We start from the raw sequence: 27,096 nt of genomic DNA on the forward strand, positions 1-27,096 counted from the left end.
TGAGAGAAATTCTAATCGCAGAAGTGGTGGATGCAATCGAAGATCCCTTTGTGCTCCACCAGCTTCATAATTTACAGCATGATCAGAAAAAGGATAGTAGAAACAGACCCTGCTATAAAGAGATCATATAAACGTATGTTTATATTAGACAGTACTGTATTTTGATCTGGGACAAAAATAGTTCAAATACTTGCACATATGGTCACATATCTCACTTCAACTACCTGTTATTAAAGCCGATTTATTCTCTTTAATTCAAAGTAGGTTATTCCCTGTCCCTGAGAGCCTTTCATCAATAACCAATTACACCTGCTGAAAATAACACAGCGGTTTCAGGTTCATTTCAACCGTTTAGCTTTTTTTTTTTTTTTACATGTTTAAACCTTTAGAATAAATATCTGAATATTTGAAAAGTATAATAACTGTGTGGAAAAAGAGACAAATCATTCATAAGATAATTAATGGCATGACTGGAAGGCGAGCCACACAGTAGCACATGCAGTGAGGATTGGATCTGCTTGCCTGCACGCTTCTTTGTCAGCCGGCGCTCCGTATTGTTTGCGCCGCGGCTGCTCCTGCGCAGGACCTCTTGAGATGCGTGACCTGGTGACGTCTTTTCCGGCTGAGTTCACGCAGACGATGATTGGACACGTTTTCAGCAGAATCTGCGCAGACTGAGCAACGTTTGCGTATCGTGAACGCAGCCAGACAGTCAGCCACAGAAAAGATGGACGCTTCCATTCTGCAGGAGACGAAGAGCCGGAGCGATGGTGATTACCGTGGCATCAGCCTCCGGCACAATGGCACAGAGACCCGGGAGGAGGACAGCGAAATCCCGGAGTATGTGGCCGAGCTGATAGAGGCCGAGATAGGGTGCGATCTGAAAGCGCTGAAGAAAGTGAGCGGGCTGCTGGAGCGGATGAGCAAAGAGAAGAAACAGCTGGAGGAGCAGGTAGACCATTAGTGAAGGCACAGGAAGCATGGCAAAGATAGGCAAGCACAGAGGGGTATGTGAAGCACAGGCAAGCACAGAGGGGTATGTGAAGCACAGGCAAGCACAGAGGGGTATGTGAAGCACAGGCAAGCACAGAGGGGTATGTAAAGCACAGAGGGGTATGTAAAGCACAGGCAAGCACAGAGGGGTATGTGAAGCACAGGCAAGCACAGAGGGGTATGTGAAGCACAGGCAAGCACAGAGGGGTATGTGAAGCACAGGCAAGCACAGAGGGGTATGTGAAGCACAGGCAAGCACAGAGGGGTATGTAAAGCACAGAGGGGTATGTAAAGCACAGGCAAGCACAGAGGGGTATGTGAAGCACAGAGGGGTATGTAAAGCACAGAGGGGTATGTAAAGCACAGAGGGGTATGTGAAGCACAGGCAAGCACAGAGGGGTATGTGAAGCACAGGCAAGCACAGAGGGGTATGTGAAGCACAGGCAAGCACAGAGGGGTATGTGAAGCACAGGCAAGCACAGAGGGGTATGTGAAGCACAGGCAAGCACAGAGGGGTATGTGAAGCACAGGCAAGCACAGAGGGGTATGTGAAGCACAGGCAAGCACAGAGGGGTATGTGAAGCACAGGCAAGCACAGAGGGGTATGTGAAGCACAGGCAAGCACAGAGGGGTATGTAAAGCACAGGCAAGCACAGAGGGGTATGTGAAGCACAGGCAAGCACAGAGGGGTATGTGAAGCACAGGCAAGCACAGAGGGGTATGTGAAGCACAGGCAAGCACAGAGGGGTATGTGAAGCACAGGCAAGCACAGAGGGGTATGTGAAGCACAGGCAAGCACAGAGGGGTATGTGAAGCACAGGCAAGCACAGAGGGGTATGTGAAGCACAGGCAAGCACAGAGGGGTATGTGAAGCACAGGCAAGCACAGAGGGGTATGTGAAGCACAGGCAAGCACAGAGGGGTATGTGAAGCACAGGCAAGCACAGAGGGGTATGTGAAGCACAGGCAAGCACAGAGGGGTATGTGAAGCACAGGCAAGCACAGAGGGGTATGTAAAGCACAGAGGGGTATGTAAAGCACAGGCAAGCACAGAGGGGTATGTGAAGCACAGGCAAGCACAGAGGGGTATGTGAAGCACAGGCAAGCACAGAGGGGTATGTGAAGCACAGGCAAGCACAGAGGGGTATGTAAAGCACAGGCAAGCACAGAGGGGTATGTGAAGCACAGGCAAGCACAGAGGGGTATGTAAAGCACAGGCAAGCACAGAGGGGTATGTGAAGCACAGGCAAGCACAGAGGGGTATGTAAAGCACAGAGGGGTATGTAAAGCACAGGCAAGCACAGAGGGGTATGTGAAGCACAGGCAAGCACAGAGGGGTATGTGAAGCACAGGCAAGCACAGAGGGGTATGTGAAGCACAGGCAAGCACAGAGGGGTATGTAAAGCACAGGCAAGCACAGAGGGGTATGTGAAGCACAGGCAAGCACAGAGGGGTATGTAAAGCACAGGCAAGCACAGAGGGGTATGTAAAGCACAGAGAGGTCTGGTAAAGCATAGGGAAGCATTGTAAAGTACAGAGAGGTGTGGTAAAGCATAGGGAAGCATTGTAAAGCACAGAGAGGTCTGGTAAAGCATAGGGAAGCATTGTAAAGTACAGAGAGGTCTGGTAAAGCATAGGGAAGCATTGTAAAGCACAGAGAGGTGTGGTAAAGCATAGGGAAGCATTGTAAAGCACAGAGAGGTCTGGTAAAGCATAGGGAAGCATTGTAAAGCATAGGGAAGCATTGTAAAGCAGAGAGAGATCTGGTAAAGCATAGAGAAGCATTGTAAAGAACAGAGAGGTCTGGTAAAGCATAGGGAAGCATTGTAAAGCACAGAGAGGTCTGGTAAAGCATAGGGAAGCATTGTAAAGCACAGAGAGGTCTGGTAAAGCATAGGGAAGCATTGTAAAGCACAGAGAGGTCTGGTAAAGCATAGGGAAGCATTGTAAAGCACAGATAGGTGTGATAAAGTATAGGGAAGCATTGTAAAGCACATAGAGGTCTGGTAAAGCATAGGGAAGCATTGTAAAGCACAGAGAGGTCTGGTAAAGCATAGGGAAGCATTGTAAAGCACAGAGAGGCCTGGTAAAGCATAGGGGAGCATTGTAAAGCACAGAGAGGTATGGTAAAGCATAGGGAAGCATTGTAAACCATAATAAAAACAAACCATGGTAAACTAACCCATATACAAGTTTTCCATAGTAAAAGCACAGCAAAGTGATGCAGCAGGTTCGAGAGGGTGTCTACTAAACCGGGATATTATTATTATTATTATTATTATTATTATTATTATTATTATTATTGTTATTATTAGAAAACTTAATTATTTCTGGTTTCGTTGGCAGTTGTCTGTCGCTGTCGGAGAGATGAAAATAAGTTATGTTTCCGATTATTATATTTTGGCTCCAGTAGTTTTAAACTCTGTGTTGCTCTAGATATATTGTATATTTAAAACCAAAAATGTCACTTTTGTGTAAATCAATGGCCAGTGACCAGTTGTGTCATTGTCACTGGTTTAGCCCCTGTATGTGTGTGTGAGTGTGTGCGTGCGTGTGTGCGTGCGTGTGTGTGTGTGCGTGCGTGTGTGTGCGTGCGTGTGTGTGCGTGTGTGTGTGTGCGTGTGTGTGTGTGTGTGTGCGTGTGCATGCGTGTCTGTGTGCGTGCGTGTGTGTGTGTGCGTGCGTGTGTGTGTGCGTGTGTGTGCGTGTGCGTGTGTTATTGTACGTTCTCTACGTTATTAGATTTACTAAATTACATTCCAGGTTTTAGACCCAGCTGAAGTTAGACTCCTTTATGCGTCTTAAAATGACCTATTAAAGCTTCATGAGCTGTTGTGAGGCAGTGTCACCCATTCCAGGTCTTACTAGGAACGTGATTAGCTGCAGTGTGTACAGGTAACAAGCTCAGGTGTGTCTTATTAAACTCCTAGTAAAACCAGGAATGGATGAAGCTGCTGTGCAGCGGGAGTCTCATTTCACCCCTGCCCTGCTCCCAGGTGCTGACCGCTTCCTCCTCGGTGCCTCTGAAGATGGAGGCTGCTCTGTGCCGCGCGGGGGATGTGCAGAGGGCTGTGGGGGTGCTGCTGGACAGGGAGAGGGGCGTCTCCAACACTGTGTCTCAGCACCTGCAGGGGGCACAGCCCTGGATGGACCAGCTGAGCCTGAGACTGTCCCAGATGGAGGAGACGGAGCACTACCTCAGCTATCTCAAGTGGATCGCTCGCATCGAGGAGCTCAGGTGAGAGGAGAGAGGGAGGAAGGGAGGTGGAGGAGAGTGCAATCCTCTTTCTTGGGTCACCAGTGGAATGAGTTCAGTGGTGTCTCAGCTTAGCTCTGAGGACAGCAGGCCAGCCTGGGACTGAATGGCAGGAGGGTGTCTGTTTAACAGCAACTCATCTCGCTGAGACGGCCCCTGTCCCAGTCCTCCTCTGTCATCTCGCTGAGACGTCTGTCCCAGTCCTCCTCTGTCATCTCGCTGAGACGGCCCCTGTCCCAGTCCTCCTCTGTCATCTGGCTGAGACGTCTGTCCCAGTCCTCCTCTGTCATCTCGCTGAGACGGCCCCTGTCCCAGTCCTCCTCTGTCATCTCACTGAGATGTCTGTCCCAGTCCTCCTCTGTCATCTCACTGAGACGTCTGTCCCAGTCCTCCTCTGTCATCTCACTGAGACGGCCCCTGTCCCAGTCCAACTCTGTCATCTCACTGAGACGGCCCCTGTCCCAGTCCTCCTCTGTCATCCTCTCATGCCTCTCTCATTCTCCCCTCTCCTCTCTCGCACTCCTCTCTCTCTCTCGTCTCTCCCTCTCCTCTCTCCCCCTCTCCTCTTTCCCCCTCCTCTCTGTCTCTCTCCCTCTCCTTTCTCTCAGTTCTCTCTCTCTCCTCTCTCCTCTCTCTTACATAAGAAAGTTTACAAACGAGAGGAGGCCATTCAGCCCATCTTGCTCGTTTGGTTGTTAGTAGCTTATTGATCCCAGAATCTCATCAAGCAGCTTCTTGAAGGATCCCAGGGTGTCAGCTTCAACAACATTACTGGGGAGTTGGTTCCAGACCCAAACAATTCTCTGTGTAAAAAAGTGCCTCCTATTTTCTGTTCTGAATGTCCCTTTATCTAATCTCCATTTGTGACCCCTGGTCCTTGTTTCTTTTTTCAGGTCAAAGAAGTTCCCTGGGTCTATGCCTTTTAGGATTTTGAATGCTTGAATCAGATCGCCGCGTAGTCTTCTTTGTTCAAGACTAAATAGATTAAATTCTTTTGGCCTGTCTAAATATGACATGCCTTTTAAACCCGGGATAATTCTGGTTGCTCTTCTTTGCACTCTTTCTAGGGCAGCAATATCCTTTTTGCAACGAGGTGACCAGAACTGAACACAATATTCTAGGTGAGGTCTTACTAATGCATTGTAAAGTTTTAACATTACTTCCCTTGATTTAAATTAAGCACTTCTCACAATATAGCTGAGCATCTTGTTGGCCTTTTTTATAGCTTCCCCACATTGTCTAGATGAAGACATTTCTGAGTCAACATAAACTCCTAGGTCTTTTTCATAGTTCCCTTCTTCAATTTCAGTATCTCCCATGTGATATTTATAATGCACATTTTTATTGCCTGCGTACAGTACCTTACACTTTTCTCTATTAAATGTCATTTGCCATGTCTGCCCAGTTCTGAATGCTGTCTAGATCATTTTGAATGACCTTTGCTGCTTCAACAGTGTCTGCCACTCCTCCTATTTTTGTGTCGTCTGCAAATTTAACGAGTTTGCTTACTATATCAGAGTCTAAATCATTAATGTAGATTAGGAATAGCAGAGGACCTAATACTGATCCCTGTGGTACACCACTGGTTACCTCACTCCATTTCGAGGGTTCTCCTCTAATCAGTACTTTCTGTTTTCTACATGTTAACCACTCCCTAATCCATGTGCATGCATTTCCTTGAACCCGTACTGCGTTCAGTTTGAGAATTAATCTTTTATGCGGGACTTTGTCAAAAGCTTTCTGGAAATCTAAATAGACCATGTCGTATGCTTTGCAGTTATCCATTTTCAATGTTGCATCCTCAAAAAAGTCAAGCAGGTTAGTTAGACACGATCTCCCTTTCCTAAAACCATGCTGACTGTCTCCCAGGATATTGTTACCATATAGGTAATTTTCCATTTTAGATCTTATTATAGTTTCCATGTGTTTACATATAATATAAGTCAGACTTATTGGTCTGTAGTTACCTGGTTCAGTTTTGTCTCCCTTTTTGTGGATCGGTATTACGTTTGCTATTTTCCAGTCTGTCGGTACAACCCCTGTGTCAAGAGACTGTTGCATGATCTTGGTTAGCGGTTTGTAAATGACTTCTTTCATTACTTTGAGTACTATTGGGAGGATCTCATCTGGCCCAGGGGATTTGTTTATTTTAAGAGCTCCTAGTCCCTTTAACACTTCTGCCTCTGTTATGCTAAAGTTATTTAAAACTGGATAGGAACAGGTCGACATGTGGGGCATGTTGTCCGTGTCCTCCTTTGTAAAAACCTGTGAAAAGTAATCATTTAATATATTTGCTATTTTTTTCTTCATCTGTGATTTTGCCATTTGTGTCTCTTAGAGATTTAACCTCCTCTTTGAATGTTCTCTTGCTGTTATAATATTGGAAGAACACTTTGGAATTGGTTTTAGCCCCCTTAGCAATATTGATTTCTATCTCTCTCTTGGCCTTTCTAACTTCCTTTTTGACTTGTGTTTGCAGTTCCAAGTACTCTTTCTGTGTGCTTTGTTTTTGGTCCCTTTTAAACGCTCTGTAAAGTGCCTTTTTTCGCTGAATATTTTTTTTAATTGATCTATTAAACCATTTTGGCCATTTTGTTTTAGATTTAGATTTGTCTACTTTTGAGATGTAATTGTTTTGTGCCTCTAGTACTACATTTTTAAAAGACAGCCACCCTTTTTCTGTGGATGTTTTCTCTATTTTACTCCAATCTACTTCTGTTAGTCTCTGTTTCATACCTTCATAGTTTGCTTTTCTAAAATTGTAAACCTTCGCTTTAGTCATTACTTTTGGGGTTTTAAAAAATACTTCAAATGAGACCATGTTGTGGTCTGAGTTTGCCAATGGCTCTCTGACCTCTGTTTAGTTATTCTGTCTTCATTATTTGAAAAGACTAAATCAAGGCATGCCTCCCCTCTAGTCGGTGCCTTGACAAATTGCGTTAGGAAGCAGTCATTTGTCATTTCCACCATTTCAATTTTGTCCGTCGTGCTCCCCACCGGGTTCTCCCATTTTATATGGGGGAAGTTGAAATCCCCCATTAGTATGGCTTCTCCTTTTCTACACGCATTTCGAATGTCATTGTATAACAGATTATTTTGCTCAGCGTCTGAATTTGGCGGTCTATAGCATGCTCCTATTATTATGCCCTTTGAATTTGTGTCCATTATTCTGACCCATATCGATTCTGCATTGTTTTCTTTGTCCTGATTTAACACCTGGGCTTCAAGGCTATTTCTTATGTATAGCGCTACCCCTCCGCCTCTTCTGTCCTGCCTGTCTTTCCTATACAGTGTATACCCACTAGTATTATATTCGTCTCCATCACTCTCAGACAACCAGATTTCTGTAACACCTGTCACATCGTAGTTACTTGTTAGTGCAGTAGCTTCAAGTTCTAACATTTTGTTTCTGAGACTTCTAGCATTAATATAAATACATTTAATAGTTGTCTTACCTGAGTTGTTGCCCTTGTTTTGATATGGTCGCCCTTCTGTTTTTTTGTTTTCTCCCCCCTTCCTTTCTAGTTTAAACGCTTCTGTACCGCCTGAAGGATCCTTTCTCCGAGTAGATTGGTTCCCTTTCTGTTTAAGTGCAGTCCATCCCACCTGTATAGATAGTCCTTGTTGTAGAAAGTGCTCCAATGTTCAAGAAAGGTGAAGCCTTCCTGTGTGCACCACGATTTCAGCCATGCATTTTGATTTTGTATTTCCAGCTGTCCATATGGTCCTTTGCAAGGTGCCGGCAGTATCCCAGAAAATACCACAGTTTTGGTCTTGTCTTTTAATTTCCTTCCTAGCTCTGTGGATTTGTTTTGCAGGGATCTTGTCCTGTCTCTTCCAATGTTGTTTGTACCGATGTGGATGACTACCACCGGGTCGTCTCCTGTTCGTTCTAGGAGCCTGTCCACGTTCTCAGTGATGTGCTTGACAGAGGCTCCTGGAAGGCAGCACACTGTTGTAGTAAGGGGGTCCAAACTGCGAACTGAACTTGCTGTGTTTCTCAATATGGAGTCCCCAACAATCATGACCTCCCTTCTTTTTGCTGCCTGGTCAGCACTGTTTATAGGGTCCTGGATGTTGTTTCTTTCATTCTCTTGATGTTGGTTTTGGTCATCTAAATGCTGAAGTGGCTCAAATGTGTTGGCTGTCTGGATTTCTGGTGGTTGTGTTTGACGAAGTTTCTTTTTTTCCCTGCTTCTGCCTATCTGAACCCAGCTGTTTCGACTCTCTTCCATCTCCCTGGTGGCTTTCAGTCTGCTAGGGGTGCAGACTTCCATGAATTGTGGGTGTGTCAGCTCCTCAAGCTCCTGTTGCTGTCTCATTTCCTCCAGCTCCTTTTCTAGCAGGCTTAATCGCTGAAGCAAGTCCTGGATCGTGCGGCACTTTACACACACTTGGTTGAGCTCTGTTGGGTTTTCTCGGATTTCCCGCATCATGCAGTTGTCGCAGATTACTGGCTTGAAGACCATTTTTTTTTGGAAGTTTAGCAGTTTAGCTTCTGCAGCTGTCAACCTGCTTTCAAACTGCTTCTAACTGCGCTGTACATGTCCACGACTGTATACAGTCAGGGTGTGTATTAGTTGGATGATGAATACACATCCAACTAATACAGGGTGTGTATCACTCCTCTCTCTCTCTCCTCTCTCCCTCTCCTCTCTCCCCCTCCTCTCTCTCCTCCTCTCCTCTCTCTCACTCCCCTCTCTCACTCCCCTCTCCAGTGACACTATCCAGCAGCACATGATGACCAGTAATGTGTGGGAGGCGGCCAGTGGTCTGGTTGCCATGGCTGAGCTGGACATCCGGCTGCAGGACTCGAGCTGTGGACACCTGCTGTCCTTCATCAGAGACACAGTCAGGTTCTGGCACAAGATCCTGAAGGACAAGCTGACCAGGTGAGTGAGTGACCGCTCCAGGCAGTCAGCGTGGCTTCATTGCTACTGTTTGAAAAGTTGATTTGTTTCTATATTGTCACTAGGGGGTGTACTGATTCACTGTGTATCCATGAATCGGGATCCTTTCTTCATATGATGCATCGTATTGTAATAGAGGTCTGTGTCGTTTCTATTGTGATATAAGACCAAAAGCACAACAGAGCTCAGTGTCGTTCACCACATGGTTCTGAATGAACAACACAGGCTCTTATTAGTTGGATGATGGATACAGTCAGGGTGTGTGTTAGTTGGATGATGGATACAGTCAGGGTGTGTATTAGTTGGATGATGGATACAGTCAGGGTGTGTTAGTTGGATGATGGATACATGGTCAGGGTGTGTTAGTTGGATGATGGATACATGGTCAGGGTGTGTTAGTTGGATGATGGATACAGTCAGGGTGTGTGTTAGTTGGATGATGGATACGGTCAGGGTGTGTGTTAGTTGGATGATGGATACGGTCAGGGTGTGTTTTAGTTGGATGATGGATACACGGTCAGGGTGTGTATTAGTTGGATGATGGATACGGTCAGGGTGTGTTAGTTGGATGATGGATACATGGTCAGGGTATGTTAGTTGGATGATGGATACATGGTCAGGGTGTGTTTTAGTTGGATGATGGATACACGGTCAGGGTGTGTATTAGTTGGATGATGGATACGGTCAGGGTGTGTGTTAGTTGGATGATGGATACATGGTCAGGGTGTGTATTAGTTGGATGATGGATACATGGTCAGGGTGTGTTAGTTGGATGATGGATACATGGTCAGGGTGTGTTAGTTGGATGATGGATACGGTCAGGGTGTGTATTAGTTGGATGATGGATACACGGTCAGGGTATTTATTAGTTGGATGATGGATACACGGTCAGGGTGTGTGTTAGTTGGATGATGGATACACGGTCAGGGTGTGTATTAGTTGGATGATGGATACAGTCAGGGTGTGTATTAGTTGGATGATGGATACACGGTCAGGGTGTGTATTAGTTGGATGATGGATACGGTCAGGGTGTGTGTTAGTTGGATGATGGATACACGGTCAGGGTGTGTATTAGTTGGATGATGGATACACGGTCAGGGTGTGTATTAGTTGGATGATGGATACAGTCAGGGTGTGTATTAGTTGGATGATGGATACGGTCAGGGTGTGTATTAGTTGGATGATGGATACATGGTCAGGGTGTGTGTTAGTTGGGATCTTGGATATATACTCTCATGAACTCATTTAACTGTTGTCTGTTAACAAGATTGTCATTAAATTATCATTTGATCTTCTCTTATTATGGCACTGTACCTGACCCCCCCCCCCCCCCCATCTCTCTGCAGTGATTTTGAAGAGGTCCTAAAGCAGCTGCACTGGCCCTTCATCTCTCCGCCGCAGACCTCTCTGGCGGCCCCGGCCAACGGGGCAGAGCTGCACAACCAGCTGGAGTCTCTCTTCACACAGCTGCTCAAGCTGCAGACCTCGTATCCTTGAGCGGCGTCGGCTAGATAGGTGGATGGCTGTGTGGCTGGATGGGTGGCTGTGTGGCTGGCTGGATGGATGGATGGACGGGTGGCTGTGTGGCTGGATGGACAGGTGGCTGGATGGATGGATGGACGGGTGGCTGGCTGGATGGATGGATGGACGGGTGGCTGTGTGGCTGGATGGATTGGTTGCTGTGTGGCTGGATGGACGGGTGGCTGGATGGATGGATGGATGGACTGGTGGCTGTGTGGCTGAATGGATGGGTGGCTGTGTGGCTGGATGGACGGGTGGCAGTGTGGCTGGATATATGGATGGATGGGTGGCCGTGTGGCTGGATGGACGGGTTGCTGTGTGGCTGGATGGACGGGTGGCTGTGTGGCTGGATGGACGGGTGGCTGTGTGGCTGGATGGATGGATGGATGTGTGGCTGGCTGGATGGATGGATGGATGTGTGGCTGTGTTGCTGGATGGACGGGTGGCTGTGTGGCTGGATGGACGGGTGGCTGTGTGGCTGGATGGACGGGTGGCTGTGTGGCTGGATGGATGGATGTGTGGCTGGATGGATGGATGGATGGACGGGTGGCTGTGTGGCTGGATGGGTGGATGGATGTGTGGCTGTATGGATGGATGGATGGATGTGTGGCTGGCTGGATGGGTGGATGGATGTGTGGCTGGCTGGATGGATGGCTGTGTGGATGTGTGGATGGCTGTGTGGATGTGTGGGTGGATGTGTGACTGGATGGATCGATTGCTGTGTGGCTTTTTGTGTGGATGTGTGGATGGCTGTGTGGATGTGTGGGTGGATGTGTGACTGGATGGATGGATTGCTGTGTGGCTTTTTGTGTGGATGTGTGGATGTGTGGATGGATGGCTGTGTGGATGTGTGGATGATGGATAGATGGGTGGATTTAATGAATGATTGATGGGTTGATTCCTGCAGCAGTCCCAGCACACATCCCACAGCATTGAGAGCTACTCCAGTGTCTCGTGAGAGTTCAGAGTGATTGTACTAAGCAGACGGTCATTCCATGACAAATCACCCCCAGAACATTGGATTTTAGACCCCAGCGTCTCCCATTTACAAGCTTGGTTCTTGGGGTTGTTTCAGGCAAACAAGCTCATGTGGTCCAGTGGTTAAAGAAAAGGGCTCGTAACCAGCAGGTCCCTGTTGTGTGACCCTGAGCAAGTCACTTAACCTCCTTGTGCTCCGTCTTTCGGGTGAGACATAGTTGTAAGTGACTCTGCAGCTGATGCATAGTTCACACACCCTAGTCTCTGTAAGTCACCTTGGATAAAAGCGTCTGTGTAAAAAAAAAAAAAAAAAAAAAAAAAAATTGTTAGTTTTAGACTGATCAGGTCAAGGGGTCAAAAGTTATAGAGAGGTCAGAATGTGGTCGATGGGACCCCCCCTTAATGTGAGCCAACCTGACTCTCTTAAACACTGTGTGCTGCAGACTTGTGGGAGGTGTCATTTTATTGGAAATCGCACAGCAAATTCAAAAAAGGAATAATAATTTGAAAGAAAACAGAAGGAAGTTACACCTTAACAAACTTTTTTTACCTTTGACCTTGGGGTGAAACCCCAAAAATACAAATCTCCACGAAAAGGTCAAGGTCTCTGCTTCGTCTGTGCAGAATTTCGGGAAGGTAATGTTTTTGGTTTGCTTTGAAAAAATCTCAACTTGGAGGCAGAATGAAATTCTTTTGCACCTTCACATGGCAAGGGCCATTGTGATGATATTGGGGAAACAGTCAATCGAAAGACTACAAAAACAAGCCTGCAGCATCCCACTGATGGGCAGATTGTAACCCCTGAAGACATGAATTCATTCTGTAAGACTGCCTTCGACAGCATAACCTTCATCTGTGTGTCTGGAAAAGACATCATGGCCAGTGCTGAACACTTAAAACAGGGGTTCAAGTCCGCATTAACCATAGAGGGCACTAAACGCCTGCACAGATTCATCCTGGTTTCCCAGACTCAGCTTCAAGTCTCGTCCCTCTCCAGAAGAGAATCAGAAACTGTAAGTATCTCCTGGGATGATGAATCCCAAGCTCAGGAAGAAGATGCAGTTTTATATCAGAGAGGAAGTTTGGTTTCTGTCATCTATGCAGATACATATTGGATGGGTCTGATTGAAAATGTCTCTGAGGAATTTGGGGACTTTTCCATCCAATTAATGCACCCTGGTGGGAATCACAGCAGGATCGCTGGTCAGAGAAGCAGGACACCTGCTGGAATCACAGCAGGATCGCTGGTCAGAGAAGCAGGACACGTGCTGGAACCACAGCAGGATCGCTGGTCAGAGAAGCAGGACACGTGCTGGAACCACAGCAGGATCGCTGGTCAGAGAAGCAGGACACGTGCTGGAATCACAGCAGGATCGCTGGTCAGAGAAGCAGGACACGTGCTGGAATCACAGCAGGATCGCTGGTCAGAGAAGCAGGACACGTGCTGGAATCACAGCAGGATCGCTGGTCAGAGAAGCAGGACACGTGCTGGAATCACAGCAGGATCGCTGGTCAGAGAAGCAGGACACGTGCTGGAATCACAGCAGGATCGCTGGTCAGAGAAGCAGGACACATGCTGGAATCACAGCAGGATCGCTGGTCAGAGAAGCAGGACACATGCTGGAACCACAGCAGGATCGCTGGTCAGAGAAGCAGGACACGTGCTGGAATCACAGCAGGATCGCTGGTCAGAGAAGCAGGACACATGCAAGATGCAAGATCTCAAAAAGACTGAAGATTATTCCGATGATTTTGCACAGATGAAGCCGAGACGTTGAACTTTTCTTGGTAATTTTGTGAGATTTGTATTTTTGGGGTTTCACCCCAAGGTCAAAGGTCCAAAACCTTTAAGGTATAACTTCCTTCTGTGTTCTTTCCAGTGTATTTTCCTTGACGTGTGCAGAGGGGTCTCTTGCTGTACCAGATTGGAAAGCAGGCGGTTTGAGGCTGTCAGTCATTCTCCTTGACCCCTCCCCCTCAGTGATGACCTCATCACAGAGCAGAGGCAGCTCCCGGAGAGGTGCGGCCTGCCCCCCTCCCCCCCCCCTCGCCCTGCCCATCCAGATCATGCTGCTGCCGCTGCACAAGAGATTCAGATACCATTTCACAGGGAGCCGGCAGACCAACGTGCTGAGCAAGGTGAGAGAGGGAGAGGGAGAGGGAGAGGGAGAGGGAGAGGGAGAGGGAGAGGGAGAGGGAGAGCGAGGGCGAGGGCGAGGGTGAGAGGGAGGGAGGGCGAGGGCTCTTGATCATTAAATGATGTACTTGATTGTGAACCTCAGGACTGGGAGCGGCAGGGTGGGTGTGAGTTTCTAGCCCTTCTCAAACTCCTGACTCCTGATCGTTTCAGTAGCAGACCTCACTGAGGAGAGTTCTGAACCCCAGGACTGGGAGCGGCAGGGTGGGTGTGAGTTTCTAGCCCTTCTCAAACTCCTGACTCCTGATTGTTTCAGTAGCAGACCTCACTGAGGAGAGTTCTGAATCCCAGGACTGGGAGCAGCAGGGCGGGTGTGTGTTTCTAGACCTCAAACTCCTCACTCCTGATCGTTTCAGTAGCAGACCTCACTGAGGAGAGTTCTGAATCCCAGGACTGGGAGTGGCAGGGCGGGTGTGTGTTTCTAGACCTCAAACTCCTGACTCCTGATCGTTTCAGTAGCAGACCTCACTGAGGAGAGTTCTGAACCCCAGGACTGGGAGCAGCAGGGCGGGTGTGAGTTTCTAGCCATTCTCAAACTCCTGGCTCCTGATCGTTTCAGTAACAGACCTCACTGAGGAGAGTTCTGAACCCCAGGACTGGGAGCGGCAGGGCGGGTGTGAGTTGTTAACCCCAGGTGTGAGTGTCACTGACAGGCTGCTGTTGTGTTTGTTTCCTGGCTGCTAGCCGGAGTGGTACCTGACGCAGGTGTTGATGTGGATCGGGAATCACTCTGATTTCCTGGAGGAGAAGGTGCAACCCATCCTGCTGAGAGCCGGCTCTGCCATCGACGCCAGGGTGGGTCCAGAAGACATAGCACAGAGATACCACACCACACAGCATAGCACAGCACAGAGATACCACACAGCATAGCACAGCATAGCACAGAGATACCACACCACACAGCATAGCACAGAGATACCACACCACACAGCACAGCATAGCACAGAGATACCACACCACACCACACAGCACAGCATAGCACAGAGATACCACACCACACAGCACAGCATAGCACAGAGATACCACACCACACAGCATAGCACAGAGATACCACACCGCACAGCATAGCACAGAGATACCACACCACACAGCACAGCACAGAGATACCACACCACACAGCACAGCATAGCACAGAGATACCACACCACACAGCATAGCACAGAGATACCACACCACACAGCACAGCATAGCACAGAGATACCACACCACACAGCATAGCACAGAGATACCACACCACACAGCACAGCATAGCACAGAGATACCACACCACACAGCACAGCATAGCACAAAGATACCACACCACACAGCATAGCACAGATACCACACCACACAGCATAGCACAGAGATACCACACCACACAGCATAGCACAGAGATACCACACCATACAGCATAGCACAGATACCACACCACACAGCACAGCATAGCACAGAGATACCACACAGCACAGCATAGCACAGAGATACCACACCACATAGCACAGCACAGCACAGAGATACCACACCACACAGCACAGCATAGCAGAGATACCACACCACACCACACAGCATAGCACAGAGATACCACACCACACAGCATAGCACAGAGATACCACACCACACAGCACAGCATAGCACAGAGATACCACACCACACCACACAGCACAGCATAGCACAGAGATACCACACCACACAGCATAGCACAGAGATACCACACCACACCACACAGCATAGCACAGAGATACCACACCACACAGCATAGCACAGAGATACCACACCACACAGCATAGCACAGAGATACCACACCACACAGCACAGAGATACCACACCACACAGCACAGCATAGCACAGAGATACCACACCACACAGCACAGCACAGCATAGCACAGAGATACCACACCACACAGCACAGCATAGCACAGAGATACCACACCACCCAGTACAGAGATGCCACACCACACAGCATAACACAGCATAGCACAGAGATACCACACCACACAGCATAACACAGCATAGCACAGAGATACCACACCATACAGCATAGCACAGAGATACCACACCACACAGCACAGCATAGCACAGAGATACCACACCACACAGCACAGCACAGAGATGCCACACCACACAGCACAGCATAGCACAGAGATACCACACCACACAGCACAGCATAGCACAGAGATACCACACCACACAGCATAACACAGCATAGCACAGAGATACCACACCATACAGCATAGCACAGAGATACCACACCACACAGCACAGCATAGCACAGAGATACCACACCACACAGCACAGCACAGAGATGCCACACCACACAGCACAGCACAGCACAGAGATACCACACAGCATAGCACAGCACAGCACAGACATACCACACAGCATAGCACAGAGATAACACACCACACAGCATAGCACAGAGATACCACACCACACAGCACAGCACAGCACAGAGATACCACACCACACAGCACAGCACAGCACAGAGATACCACACCACACAGCACAGAGATACCACACCACACAGCACAGAGATACCACACCACACAGCACAGCATAGCACAGAGATACCACACCACACAGCACAGCACAGCACAGAGGTACCACACCACACAGCACAGCACAGCACAGAGATACCACACCACACAGCACAGCATAGCACAGAGATACCACACAGTATAGCAAAGAGATACCACACCACACAGCATAGCACAGAGATACCACACCACACAGCACAGCACAGCACAGAGATACCACACCACACAGCACAGCACAGCACAGCACAGAGATACCACACCACACAGCACAGCATAGCACAGAGATACCACACAGTATAGCAAAGAGATACCACACCACACAGCATAGCACAGAGATACCACACAGCATAGCACAGAGATACCACACCACACAGCATAGCACAGCACAGCATAGCACAGAGATACCACATCACACAGTACAGCATAGCACAGAGATACCACACCACACAGCATAGCACAGAGATACCACACCACACAACACAGCATAGCACAGAGATACCACACCACACAGCACAGCATAGCACAGAGATACCACACCACACAGCACAGCATAGCACAGAGATACCACACCACACAGCATAGCACAGAGATACCACACACCACAGAGATACCACATCACACAGTACAGCATAGCACAGAGATACCACACCACACAGCACAGAATAGCACAGAGATACCACACCACACAGCACAGAGATACCACACCACACAGCACAGCATAGCACAGAGATACCACACCACACAGCACAGAGATACCACACCACACAGCACAGCATAGCACATAGATACCACATCACACAGCACAGCATAGCACAGAGATACCACACCACACAGCACAGCATAGCACAGAGATACCACACCACACAGCACAGAGATACCACACCACACAGCACAGCATAGCACATAGATACCACATCACACAGCACAGCATAGCACAGAGATACCACACCACACAGCATAGCACAGAGATACCACACCACACAGCACAGAATAGCACAGAGATACCACACCACACAGCATAGCACAGAGATACCACACCACACAGCACAGCATAGCACAGAGATACCACATCACAGAGTATAGCTCTCCTCTCCTCTCCTCCCCTCTCCTCCCCTCTTGCAGTTCTCCCGATGGCTGTATTCTGACTCTCCTCTCCTCTCCTCTCCTCTCCTCCTGCAGTTCTCCTGATGGCTGCATTTTGACTCTTCTCTCCTCTCCAATCCTCTCCTCCCCTCTCCTCTCCTTTTCTCACCTCCTGCAGTTCTCCTGATGGCTGCATTTTGACTCTCCTCCTCTCCTCTCCTCCTGCAGTTCTCCTGATGGCTGCATTCTGACTCCCCTCTCCTCCCCTCCCCTCTCCTCTCCTCTCCTCTCCTCTCCTCTCCTCCTGCAGTTCTCCTGATGGCTGCATTCTGACTCTCCTCTCCTCTCCTCTCCAGCTGCAGTTCTCAAGCGGGCTGCTCACTCTGGCCCTGGAGAAGCTGTCCTGTGATGCTTCACGGCTGCTCTATGATGATGCTCTCTTTTGCCACTTGGTGGATGAGGTCCTGCTGTTCGAGAAGGAGCTGCGCGGCACACACGCCTATCCCAGCAGCCTCCCCGGCGCTCTGCACATCCTCACTGAGGAGACCATCTTCCAGAAGTGGCTCACCGTCGAGAGGAAGTGTGAGAGGGGGAGGGGGAGGGGGAGGGAGGGGGAGAGCAGTGAAGTACAGTGTAGAGAACTCAGTACTGTGGATCTGAGAGCCAGTGCATTCAATACAGTACAGTATAGAGAACTCAGTACTGTGGATCTGAGAGCCAGCACATTCAATACTGTACAGTATAGACAACTCAGTACTGTGGATCTGAGAGCCAGCACATTCAATACAGTACAGTATAGAGAACTCAGTACTGTGGATCTGAGAGCCAGCGCATTCAATACAGTACAGTATAGAGAACTCAGTACAGTGGATCTGAGAGCCAGCACATTCAATACAGTACAGTATAGAGAACTCAGTACAGTGGATCTGAGAGCCAGCACATTCAATACAGTACAGCATAGAGAACTCAGTACTGTGGATCTGAGAGCCAGCACATTCAATACAGTACAGCATAGAGAACTCAGTACTGTGGATCTGAGAGCCAGCACATTCAATACAGCACAGTATAGAGAACTCAGTACTGTGGATCTGACAGCCAGCACATTCAATACAGTACAGTATAGAGAACTCAGTACTGGGGATCTGAGAGCCAGCACATTCAATACAGTACAGCATAGAGAACTCAGTACTGTGGATCTGAGAGCCAGCACATTCATTACAGTACAGTGTAGAGAACTCAGTACTGTGGATCTGAGAGCCAGCACATTCAATAGAGTACAGTGTAGAGAACTCAGTGTAGCTCTGAGATGAGTCCAGTGCAGTTTTGTCTCACACTGTGTCTCGTGTCGTCCCCCGCCTCTCCCTAGTCGCTCTGGAGAAGATGGACTCCATGCTGTCCTCCGAGGCTGCCTGGTCCTCCCAGTACAAGGACATCAGCGATGTGGACGAGATGAAGGCACCGGACTGTGCCGAGACCTTCATGACTCTGCTGCTGGTCATCACAGGTGCGTGAGAAACTCTGCCAGCTCAAACGCTTGTCACTCAGTCTCTTCAGTTTCTTGAAGTATTTCTGGACAGGCAAGCCAGCTCGCCAAGGAAGGGGCTTGGGTTGAATGATCGAGAATGAAGTTCTAATGTATCGAGTATCCACTGTTAGAGTGACTAACGGGGGGCTGTAGTTGATGACAGCTCTGCACAGGCACTAGACTTCATTTATTTAGCATTGCAGGAGCAGGGATCAGGGATGAAGGGGATGAAGGGGAGCAGGGATCAGGGATGAAGGGGATGAAGGGGAGCAGGGATCAGGGATGAAGGGGATCAAGGGGAGCAGGGATCAAGGGGAGAAGGGATCAAGGGGATCAGGGAGCAGGGATCAAGGGGAGCAGGGATCAGGGATGAAGGGGATCAAGGGGAGCAGGGATCAGGGATGAAGGGGATGGCCCCTCTCTGGACACTGCTGCTGCCTCCTGTTTCTATGCCTTATTCTCAGGTTATCTATTTGCTCTTGTAGTCCCTGGGTCATTTCACCTCAGCAGTGTCTTCTGAGTCCAAGCGTTACTGACTGAAAGCATGTTCTTAACCCTTTGCAGTCCATTTATTAATCGCGCGTCAGGCACGCCAGGTCTAATTAATTTTCACACGCACAGTTAATTTTAGACACGCTGTTTAAAAGTATTTTTTCACAGTCAAACGGGTTTAAATGGCCCTGCATATCAACAAAGCACTCACTAGGCATCTCCAGCCCCGCCCCACCCTTTCGTTCGCTATAGCGTTCACTCGGCAATTGAATGTTTTTCTCGGCTTTTTCCGGAGAAAAAACGACTAGACACCCGTTTATTGCGTTGCTATAATGATGTCGGACCCAGTCCGACAAAGGACCTGTGAGGAATAATTGCAATGTCGGACCCAGTCCGACAATGGACTGCAAAGGGTTAATACAAGTGAACTGCTCTCAGTGGAACCCGCTCTTACATGGAATTATTTACTGTGTTTCTATGTTTTGCTTTTATATGAATTTGATATTTTGCCTGATTTTATTGTACTTTACAACTGCTCTTATCTGTAATGTGATGCTTTACAATCTGATATTGTGTAATGTGATGTGTGTGTGTGTGTGTGTCGGTCCCCTCCAGACCGGTACCAGAACCTGCCCTCGCCCCGCTGCAGGCTCAGCTTCTTGGCGCTGCAGAAGGAGCTGGTGGATGACTTCCGGATCCGGCTGACCCAGGTGATGAAGGAGGAGAGCCGGACCCCGCTGGGCCCGCGGTACTGCGCCATCCTCAACGCTGTCAACTACATCGCAGCCGTGCTGGCAGACTGGGCAGACAGCGTGGTGAGCTCTCCTGAAACTCCACTCAGCAGGGAGGGAGGGGCAGAGCCAGGCTGTTATAAACTCTGTACTCAGCAGGGAGGGAGGGAGGGGCAGAGCCAGGCTGTTATAAACTCTGTACTCAGCAGGGAGGGAGGGAGGGAGGGAGGGGCAGAGCCAGGCTGTTATAAACTCTGTACTCAGCAGGGAGGGAGGGAGGGAGGGACAGAGCCAGGCTGCTATAAACTCTGTACTCAGCAGGGAGGGAGGGAGGGAGGGGCAGAGCCAGGCTGTTATAAACTCTGTACTCAGCAGGGAGGGAGGGAGGGAGGGAGGGGCAGAGCCAGGCTGTTATAAACTCTGTACTCAGCAGGGAGGGAGGGAGGGAGGGACAGAGCCAGGCTGCTATAAACTCTGTACTCAGCAGGGAGGGAGGGAGGGGCAGAGCCAGGCTGTTATAAACTCTGTACTCAGCAGGGAGGGAGGGAGGGAGGGGCAGAGCCAGGCTGTTATAAACTCTGTACTCAGCAGGGAGGGAGGGGCAGAGCCAGGCTGTTATAAACTCTGTACTCAGCAGGGAGGGAGGGAGGGGCAGAGCCAGGCTGCTATAAACTCTGTACTCAGCAGGGAGGGAGGGAGGGGCAGAGCCAGGCTGCTATAAACTCTGTACTCAGCAGGGAGGGAGGGAGGGGCAGAGCCAGGCTGTTATAAACTCTGTACTCAGCAGGGAGGGAGGGAGGGGCAGAGCCAGGCTGTTATAAACTCTGTACTCAGCAGGGAGGGAGGGAGGGGCAGAGCCAGGCTGTTATAAACTCTGTACTCAGCAGGGAGGGAGGGGCAGAGCCAGGCTGTTATAAACTCTGTACTCAGCAGGGAGGGAGGGGCAGAGCCAGGCTGTTATAAACTCTGTACTCAGCAGGGAGGGAGGGAGGGGCAGAGCCAGGCTGTTATAAACTCTGTACTCAGCAGGGAGGGAGGGGCAGAGCCAGGCTGCTATAAACTCTGTACTCAGCAGGGAGGGAGGGAGGGGCAGAGCCAGGCTGTTATAAACTCTGTACTCAGCAGGGAGGGAGGGAGGGAGGGAGGGGCAGAGCCAGGCTGTTATAAACTCTGTACTCAGCAGGGAGGGAGGGGCAGAGCCAGGCTGCTATAAACTCTGTACTCAGCAGGGAGGGAGGGAGGGAGGGGCAGAGCCAGGCTGTTATAAACTCTGTACTCAGCAGGGAGGGAGGGAGGGAGGGAGGGGCAGAGCCAGGCTGTTATAAACTCTGTACTCAGCAGGGAGGGAGGGGCAGAGCCAGGCTGTTATAAACTCTGTACTCAGCAGGGAGGGAGGGAGGGAGGGAGGGGCAGAGCCAGGCTGTTATAAACTCTGTACTCAGCAGGGAGGGAGGGAGGGAGGGAGGGGCAGAGCCAGGCTGTTATAAACTCTGTACTCAGCAGGGAGGGAGGGGCAGAGCCAGGCTGTTATAAACTCTGTACTCAGCAGGGAGGGAGGGGCAGAGCCAGGCTGTTATAAACTCTGTACTCAGCAGGGAGGGAGGGAGGGAGGGACAGAGCCAGGCTGTTTATGCCGAGTCACTGGGATCCTATGAGAGTTTCAAGATTAACCAGCCGCTGCAGTAGGAAGCAGGTTAAGATTCCTCTAATTCAGCTCCCCCAGAGCAGCGGTTTGGCTTTATGTGAGGGAGAAAGAACTGTGAAGATGGGAGTGACTCGACCGTATATTGTCTTGTATGATTCTTAGAATTCTTTCTGACACTCTGAGTGTGAGATCTGCACTCAGCAATGTTACAAGTGTAGCTGCTGATAGGTTCCAATGGAGGTGTGGCTTGCAATATGTGGTTCTGTTCTTGAGAAGCTGTCCCGCTGTTCTTGGGAAGCTGTCCCGCTGTTCTTGAGAAGCTGTCCCGCTGTTCTTGGGAAGCTGTCCCGCTGTTCTTGAGAAGCTGTCCCGCTGTTCTTGGGAAGCTGTCCTGCTGTTCTTGGGAAGCTGTCCTGCTGTTCTTGAGAAGCTGTCCTGTTGTTCTTGAGAAGCTGTCCTGCTGTTCTTGGGAAGCTGTCCCGCTGTTCTTGAGAAGCTGTCCCGCTGTTCTTGGGAAGCTGTCCCGCTGTTCTTGAGAAGCTGTCCTGCTGTTCTTGAGAAGCTGTCCTGCTGTTCTTGAGAAGCTGTCCCGCTGTTCTTGAGAAGCTGTCCTGCTGTTCTTGGGAAGCTGTCCCGCTGTTCTTAAGAAGCTGTCCCGCTGTTCTTGGGAAGCTGTCCCGCTGTTCTTGAGAAGCTGTCCTGCTGTTCTTGAGAAGCTGTCCTGTTGTTCTTGAGAAGCTGTCCCGCTGTTCTTGAGAAGCTGTTCTTGGGAAGCTGTCCTGCTGTTCTTGAGAAGCTGTCCTGTTGTTCTTGAGAAGCTGTCCTGCTGTTCTTGAGAAGCTGTCCCGCTGTTCTTGGGAAGCTGTCCCGCTGTTCTTGGGAAGCTGTCCCGCTGTTCTTGGGAAGCTGTCCCGCTGTTCTTGAGAAGCTGTCCTGTTGTTCTTGAGAAGCTGTCCTGCTGTTCTTGGGAAGCTGTCCCGCTGTTCTTGAGAAGCTGTCCTGTTGTTCTTGAGAAGCTGTCCCGCTGTTCTTGAGAAGCTGTCCTGTTGTTCTTGAGAAGCTGTCCCGCTGTTCTTGGGAAGCTGTCCTGCTGTTCTTGGGAAGCTGTCCCGCTGTTCTTGGGAAGCTGTCCCGCTGTTCTTGAGAAGCTGTCCCGCTGTTCTTGAGAAGCTGTCCTGCTGTTCTTGAGAAGCTGTCCTGCTGTTCTTGGGAAGCTGTCCCGCTGTTCTTGGGAAGCTGTCCTGTTGTTCTTGAGAAGCTGTCCTCTGATTTCTTGCTGCTCTTCAGTTCTTCCTGCAGCTGCAGCAGGCAGAGTTGGAGCTCGGTGCGGAGAGCCCCTCGTGGCCCCTGAGCCCCACACAGGCCGGCCGTCTGGCCTCTCTGGAGGGCTCCGTCTTCGACGAGATGATCACACTGCTGGAGAGGCTGCGGCACGACATGATGGGCAGACTGGTGGAGTTCATCCTGCGAGAAGCCAGGGAGCGAGCCAAGCCCTACTGCAGGGAGAGGTGAGAGAGGAGCAGGGAGCCCCTCTGCAGGGAGAGATGAGAGAGGAGCAGGGAGAGGTGAGAGAGGAGCAGAGAGCCCCACTGCAGGGAGAGGTGAGAGAGGAGCAGGGAGAGGTGAGAGGAGCAGGGAGAGGTGAGAGAGAGGAGCAGGGAGCCCCTCTGCAGGGAGAGGTGAGAGAGGAGCAGGGAGAGGTGAGAGAGGAGCAGGGAGAGGAGAGAGAGGAGCAGGGAGCCCCTCTGCAGGGAGAGGTGAGAGAGGAGCAGGGAGAGGTGAGAGAGGAGCAGGGAGAGGAGAGAGAGAGGAGCAGAGAGCCCCACTGCAGGGAGAGGTGAGAGAGGAGCAGGGAGAGGTGAGAGAGGAGCAGGGAGCCCCTCTGCAGGGAGAGGTGAGAGAGGAGCAGGGAGAGGTGAGAGAGAGGAGCAGAGAGCCCCACTGCAGGGAGAGGTGAGAGAGGAGCAGGGAGAGGTGAGAGAGGAGCAGGGAGAGGAGAGAGAGAGGAGCAGGGAGCCCCTCTGCAGGGAGAGGTGAGAGAGGAGCAGGGAGAGGTGAGAGAGAGGAGCAGGGAGCCCCTCTGCAGGGAGAGGTGAGAGAGGAGCAGGGAGAGGTGAGAGAGGAGCAGGGAGAGGAGAGAGAGGAGCAGGGAGAGGTGAGAGAGAGGAGCAGGGAGCCCCTCTGCAGGGAGAGGTGAGAGAGGAGCAGGGAGAGGTGAGAGAGAGGAGCAGAGAGCCCCACTGCAGGGAGAGGTGAGAGAGGAGCAGGGAGAGGTGAGAGAGGAGCAGGGAGAGGAGAGAGAGAGGAGCAGGGAGCCCCTCTGCAGGGAGAGGTGAGAGAGGAGCAGGGAGAGGTGAGAGGAGCAGGGAGAGGTGAGAGAGAGGAGCAGGGAGCCCCTCTGCAGGGAGAGGTGAGAGAGGAGCAGGGAGAGGTGAGAGAGGAGCAGGAAGTGGAGAGAGAGGAGCAGGGAGCCCCTCTGCAGGGAGAGGTGAGAGAGGAGCATGGAGAGGAGAGAGAGGAGCAGGGAGCCCCTCTGCAGGGAGAGGTGAGAGAGGAGCATGGAGAGGAGAGAGAGGAGCAGGGAGCCCCTCTGCAGGGAGAGGTGAGAGAGGAGCAGCAGGGAGAGGTGAGAGAGAGGAGCAGAGAGCCCCACTACAGGGAGAGGTGAGAGAGGAGCAGGGAGAGGTGAGAGAGGAGCAGGGAGAGGTGGAGTTCTGTGTCTGAGAGAGCCCCTACTCACTGTCTCTGTGCCCCCCCCCCCCCCCCCCCCACCAGGTGGCTGTCTCTTCCCTCCCAGTCGGACCAGGCTGCGATGTCACTCTCCAGCTCGGTCTGTCCCATGATGCTCTGCCTGCGGGACCACATGCTGCAGCTACAGCAGATGCTCTGCTACCCACTGTTCAAGAGCTGCTGGCAGGCACTGGCCGAGAGACTGGACCTGTTCATCTACCAGGACGTGAGTACAGCCCCCCTCTCCCTCTGTCCCCCCCTCACTGTCTCTGTCTGTCTCCCTGGAGAGACTGGACCTGTTCATGTACCAGGATGTGAGTACAGCCCCCCTCTCCCTCTGAACCCCCCTCACTGTCTCTGTCTGTCTCCCTGTCTCCCTGGAGAGACTGGACCTGTTCATCTACCAGGATGTGAGTACAGCCCCCCTCTTCCTCTGAACCCCCCTCACTGTCTCTGTCTGTCTCCCTGGAGAGACTGGACCTGTTCATGTACCAGGATGTGAGTACAGCCCCCCTCTCCCTCTGAACCCCCCTCACTGTCTCTGTCTGTCTCCCTGGAGAGACTGGACCTGTTCATCTACCAGGATGTGAGTACAGCCCCCCTCTCCCTCTGAACCCCCCTCACTGTCTCTGTCTGTCTCCCTGGAGAGACTGGACCTGTTCATGTACCAGGATGTGAGTACAGCCCCCCTCTTCCTCTGAACTTGTTGGGTCTCTGTCTCACTCTCTGTCAGTGTTTCAGTCTCACTCTGTCCTCCCCACAGGTGATCCTGTCTAATCACTTTAATGAAGGCGGTGCTGCTCAGCTGCAGTTTGACATGACCAGGAATCTGTTCCCTCTGTTCGGACACCACTGCAAGAGACCTGAGAACTACTTCAAACAGTGAGTGTGTCTGATTAGAGACCAGAGAACTACTTCAAACACTGAGTGTGTCTGATTAGAGACCAGAGAACTACTTCAAACACTGAGTGTGTCTGATTAGAGACCAGAGAACTACTTCAAACACTGAGTGTGTCTGATTAGAAACCAGAGAACTACTTCAGACACTGAGTGTGTCTGATTAGAGACCAGAGAACTACTTCAAACACTGAGTTTTTCTCTCTCTCTCTGCAGTGTGAAGGAGGGCTGCATCGTGCTCACACTCTCTCTCTCTCTCTCTCTCTCTCTCTCTCTCTCTCTCTCTGCAGTGTGAAGCAGGGCTGCATCGTGCTCACTCTCTCTCTCTCTCTCACTCTCTCTCTCTCTCTGCAGTGTGAAGGAGGGCTGCATCGTGCTCACTCTCTCACTCTCTCTCTCTCTCTGCAGTGTGAAGGAGGGCTGCATCGTGCTCACTCTCTCTCTCTCTCTCTGCAGTGTGAAGGAGGGCTGCATCGTGCTCAATCTCAATGTGGGCTCTGCCCTGCTGCTTCGTGACGTGCTCAGGCAGGGGGGCAGTGAGACGAACTCGCCCCTGGACCCCAATCAGCCCTCCCCCGTCGCCACCCTCAATGAGCTGGGCATCTTCCGGCTGGCTCCCAGCGACGTGGAGATCCTGCTGAGCCTGCGCACACACTGGCCGGGGCAGTAGAGCAGGGCAGAGGGGAGAGGAAACATGTTTAGAATGATATATGAACATACACAAGAAGTGCTTGTCTATGAGATGCTTTATAAAATATCAGTGCTGTTCCTTGATCAAAGACCTGAGTGTGTCTGTCTGTCCACCGCTTTCATTGGGATTCTGAACAACGTGATCCTGCAGTAACACAACCTTGCTGTCCAGTGTGGGCCCTGCCACGCTCTTTACCTGGAGCAGAGAGACGGGCCACGCTCTTTACCTGGAGCAGAGAGACGGGCCGCGCTCTTTACCCGGAGCAGAGAGACGGGCCGCGCTCTTTACCTGGAGCAGAGAGACGGGCCGCGCTCTTTACCTGGAGCAGAGAGACGGGCCGCGCTCTTTACCTGGAGCAGAGAGACGGGCCGCGCTCTTTACCTGGAGCAGAGAGACGGGCCGCGCTCTTTACCCGGAGCAGAGAGACGGGCCACGCTCTTTACCCGGAGCAGAGAGACGGGCCGCGCTCTTTACCCGGAGCAGAGAGACGGGCCGCGCTCTTTACCCGGAGCAGAGAGACGGGCCGCGCTCTTTACCTGGAGCAGAGAGACGGGCCGCGCTCTTTACCTGGAGCAGAGAGACGGGCCGCGCTCTTTACCTGGAGCAGAGAGACGGGCCGCGCTCTTTACCTGGAGCAGAGAGACGGGCCGCGCTCTTTACCTGGAGCAGAGAGACGGGCCGCGCTCTTTACCTGGGGCAGAGAGACGGGCCGCGCTCTTTACCTGGGGCAGAGAGACGGGCCGCGCTCTTTACCTGGAGCAGAGAGACGGGCCGCGCTCTTTACCTGGAGCAGAGAGACGGGCCGCGCTCTTTACCTGGAGCAGAGAGACGGGCCGCGCTCTTTACCTGGAGCAGAGAGACGGGCCGCGCTCTTTACCTGGAGCAGAGAGACGGGCCGCGCTCTTTACCTGGAGCAGAGAGACGGGCCGCGCTCT

General features: G+C 50.9%; 1 protein-coding gene across 1 annotated transcript; it reads left to right on the forward strand.

Moving 5' to 3' along the window:
* Nucleotides 1-503: 503 nt before the first annotated feature.
* LOC117414711 (RAD50-interacting protein 1) lies at nt 504-26,249 on the forward strand. Its single transcript, XM_059027792.1, is given in 14 exon segments — nt 504-952; nt 3,989-4,230; nt 8,967-9,140; nt 10,505-10,645; nt 13,639-13,687; nt 13,689-13,796; nt 14,539-14,649; nt 17,807-18,032; nt 18,817-18,954; nt 20,083-20,282; nt 23,131-23,351; nt 24,619-24,799; nt 25,337-25,455; nt 25,927-26,249. Coding segments are annotated over 14 exon segments (2,349 nt in total). The 5' UTR covers nt 504-727; the 3' UTR covers nt 26,141-26,249.
* The last annotated feature ends 847 nt before the right edge of the window (nt 26,250-27,096 follow it).

This window comes from Acipenser ruthenus, chromosome 7 (genome assembly GCF_902713425.1).
Source record: "Acipenser ruthenus chromosome 7, fAciRut3.2 maternal haplotype, whole genome shotgun sequence".
Lineage (NCBI taxonomy): Eukaryota > Metazoa > Chordata > Actinopteri > Acipenseriformes > Acipenseridae > Acipenser > Acipenser ruthenus.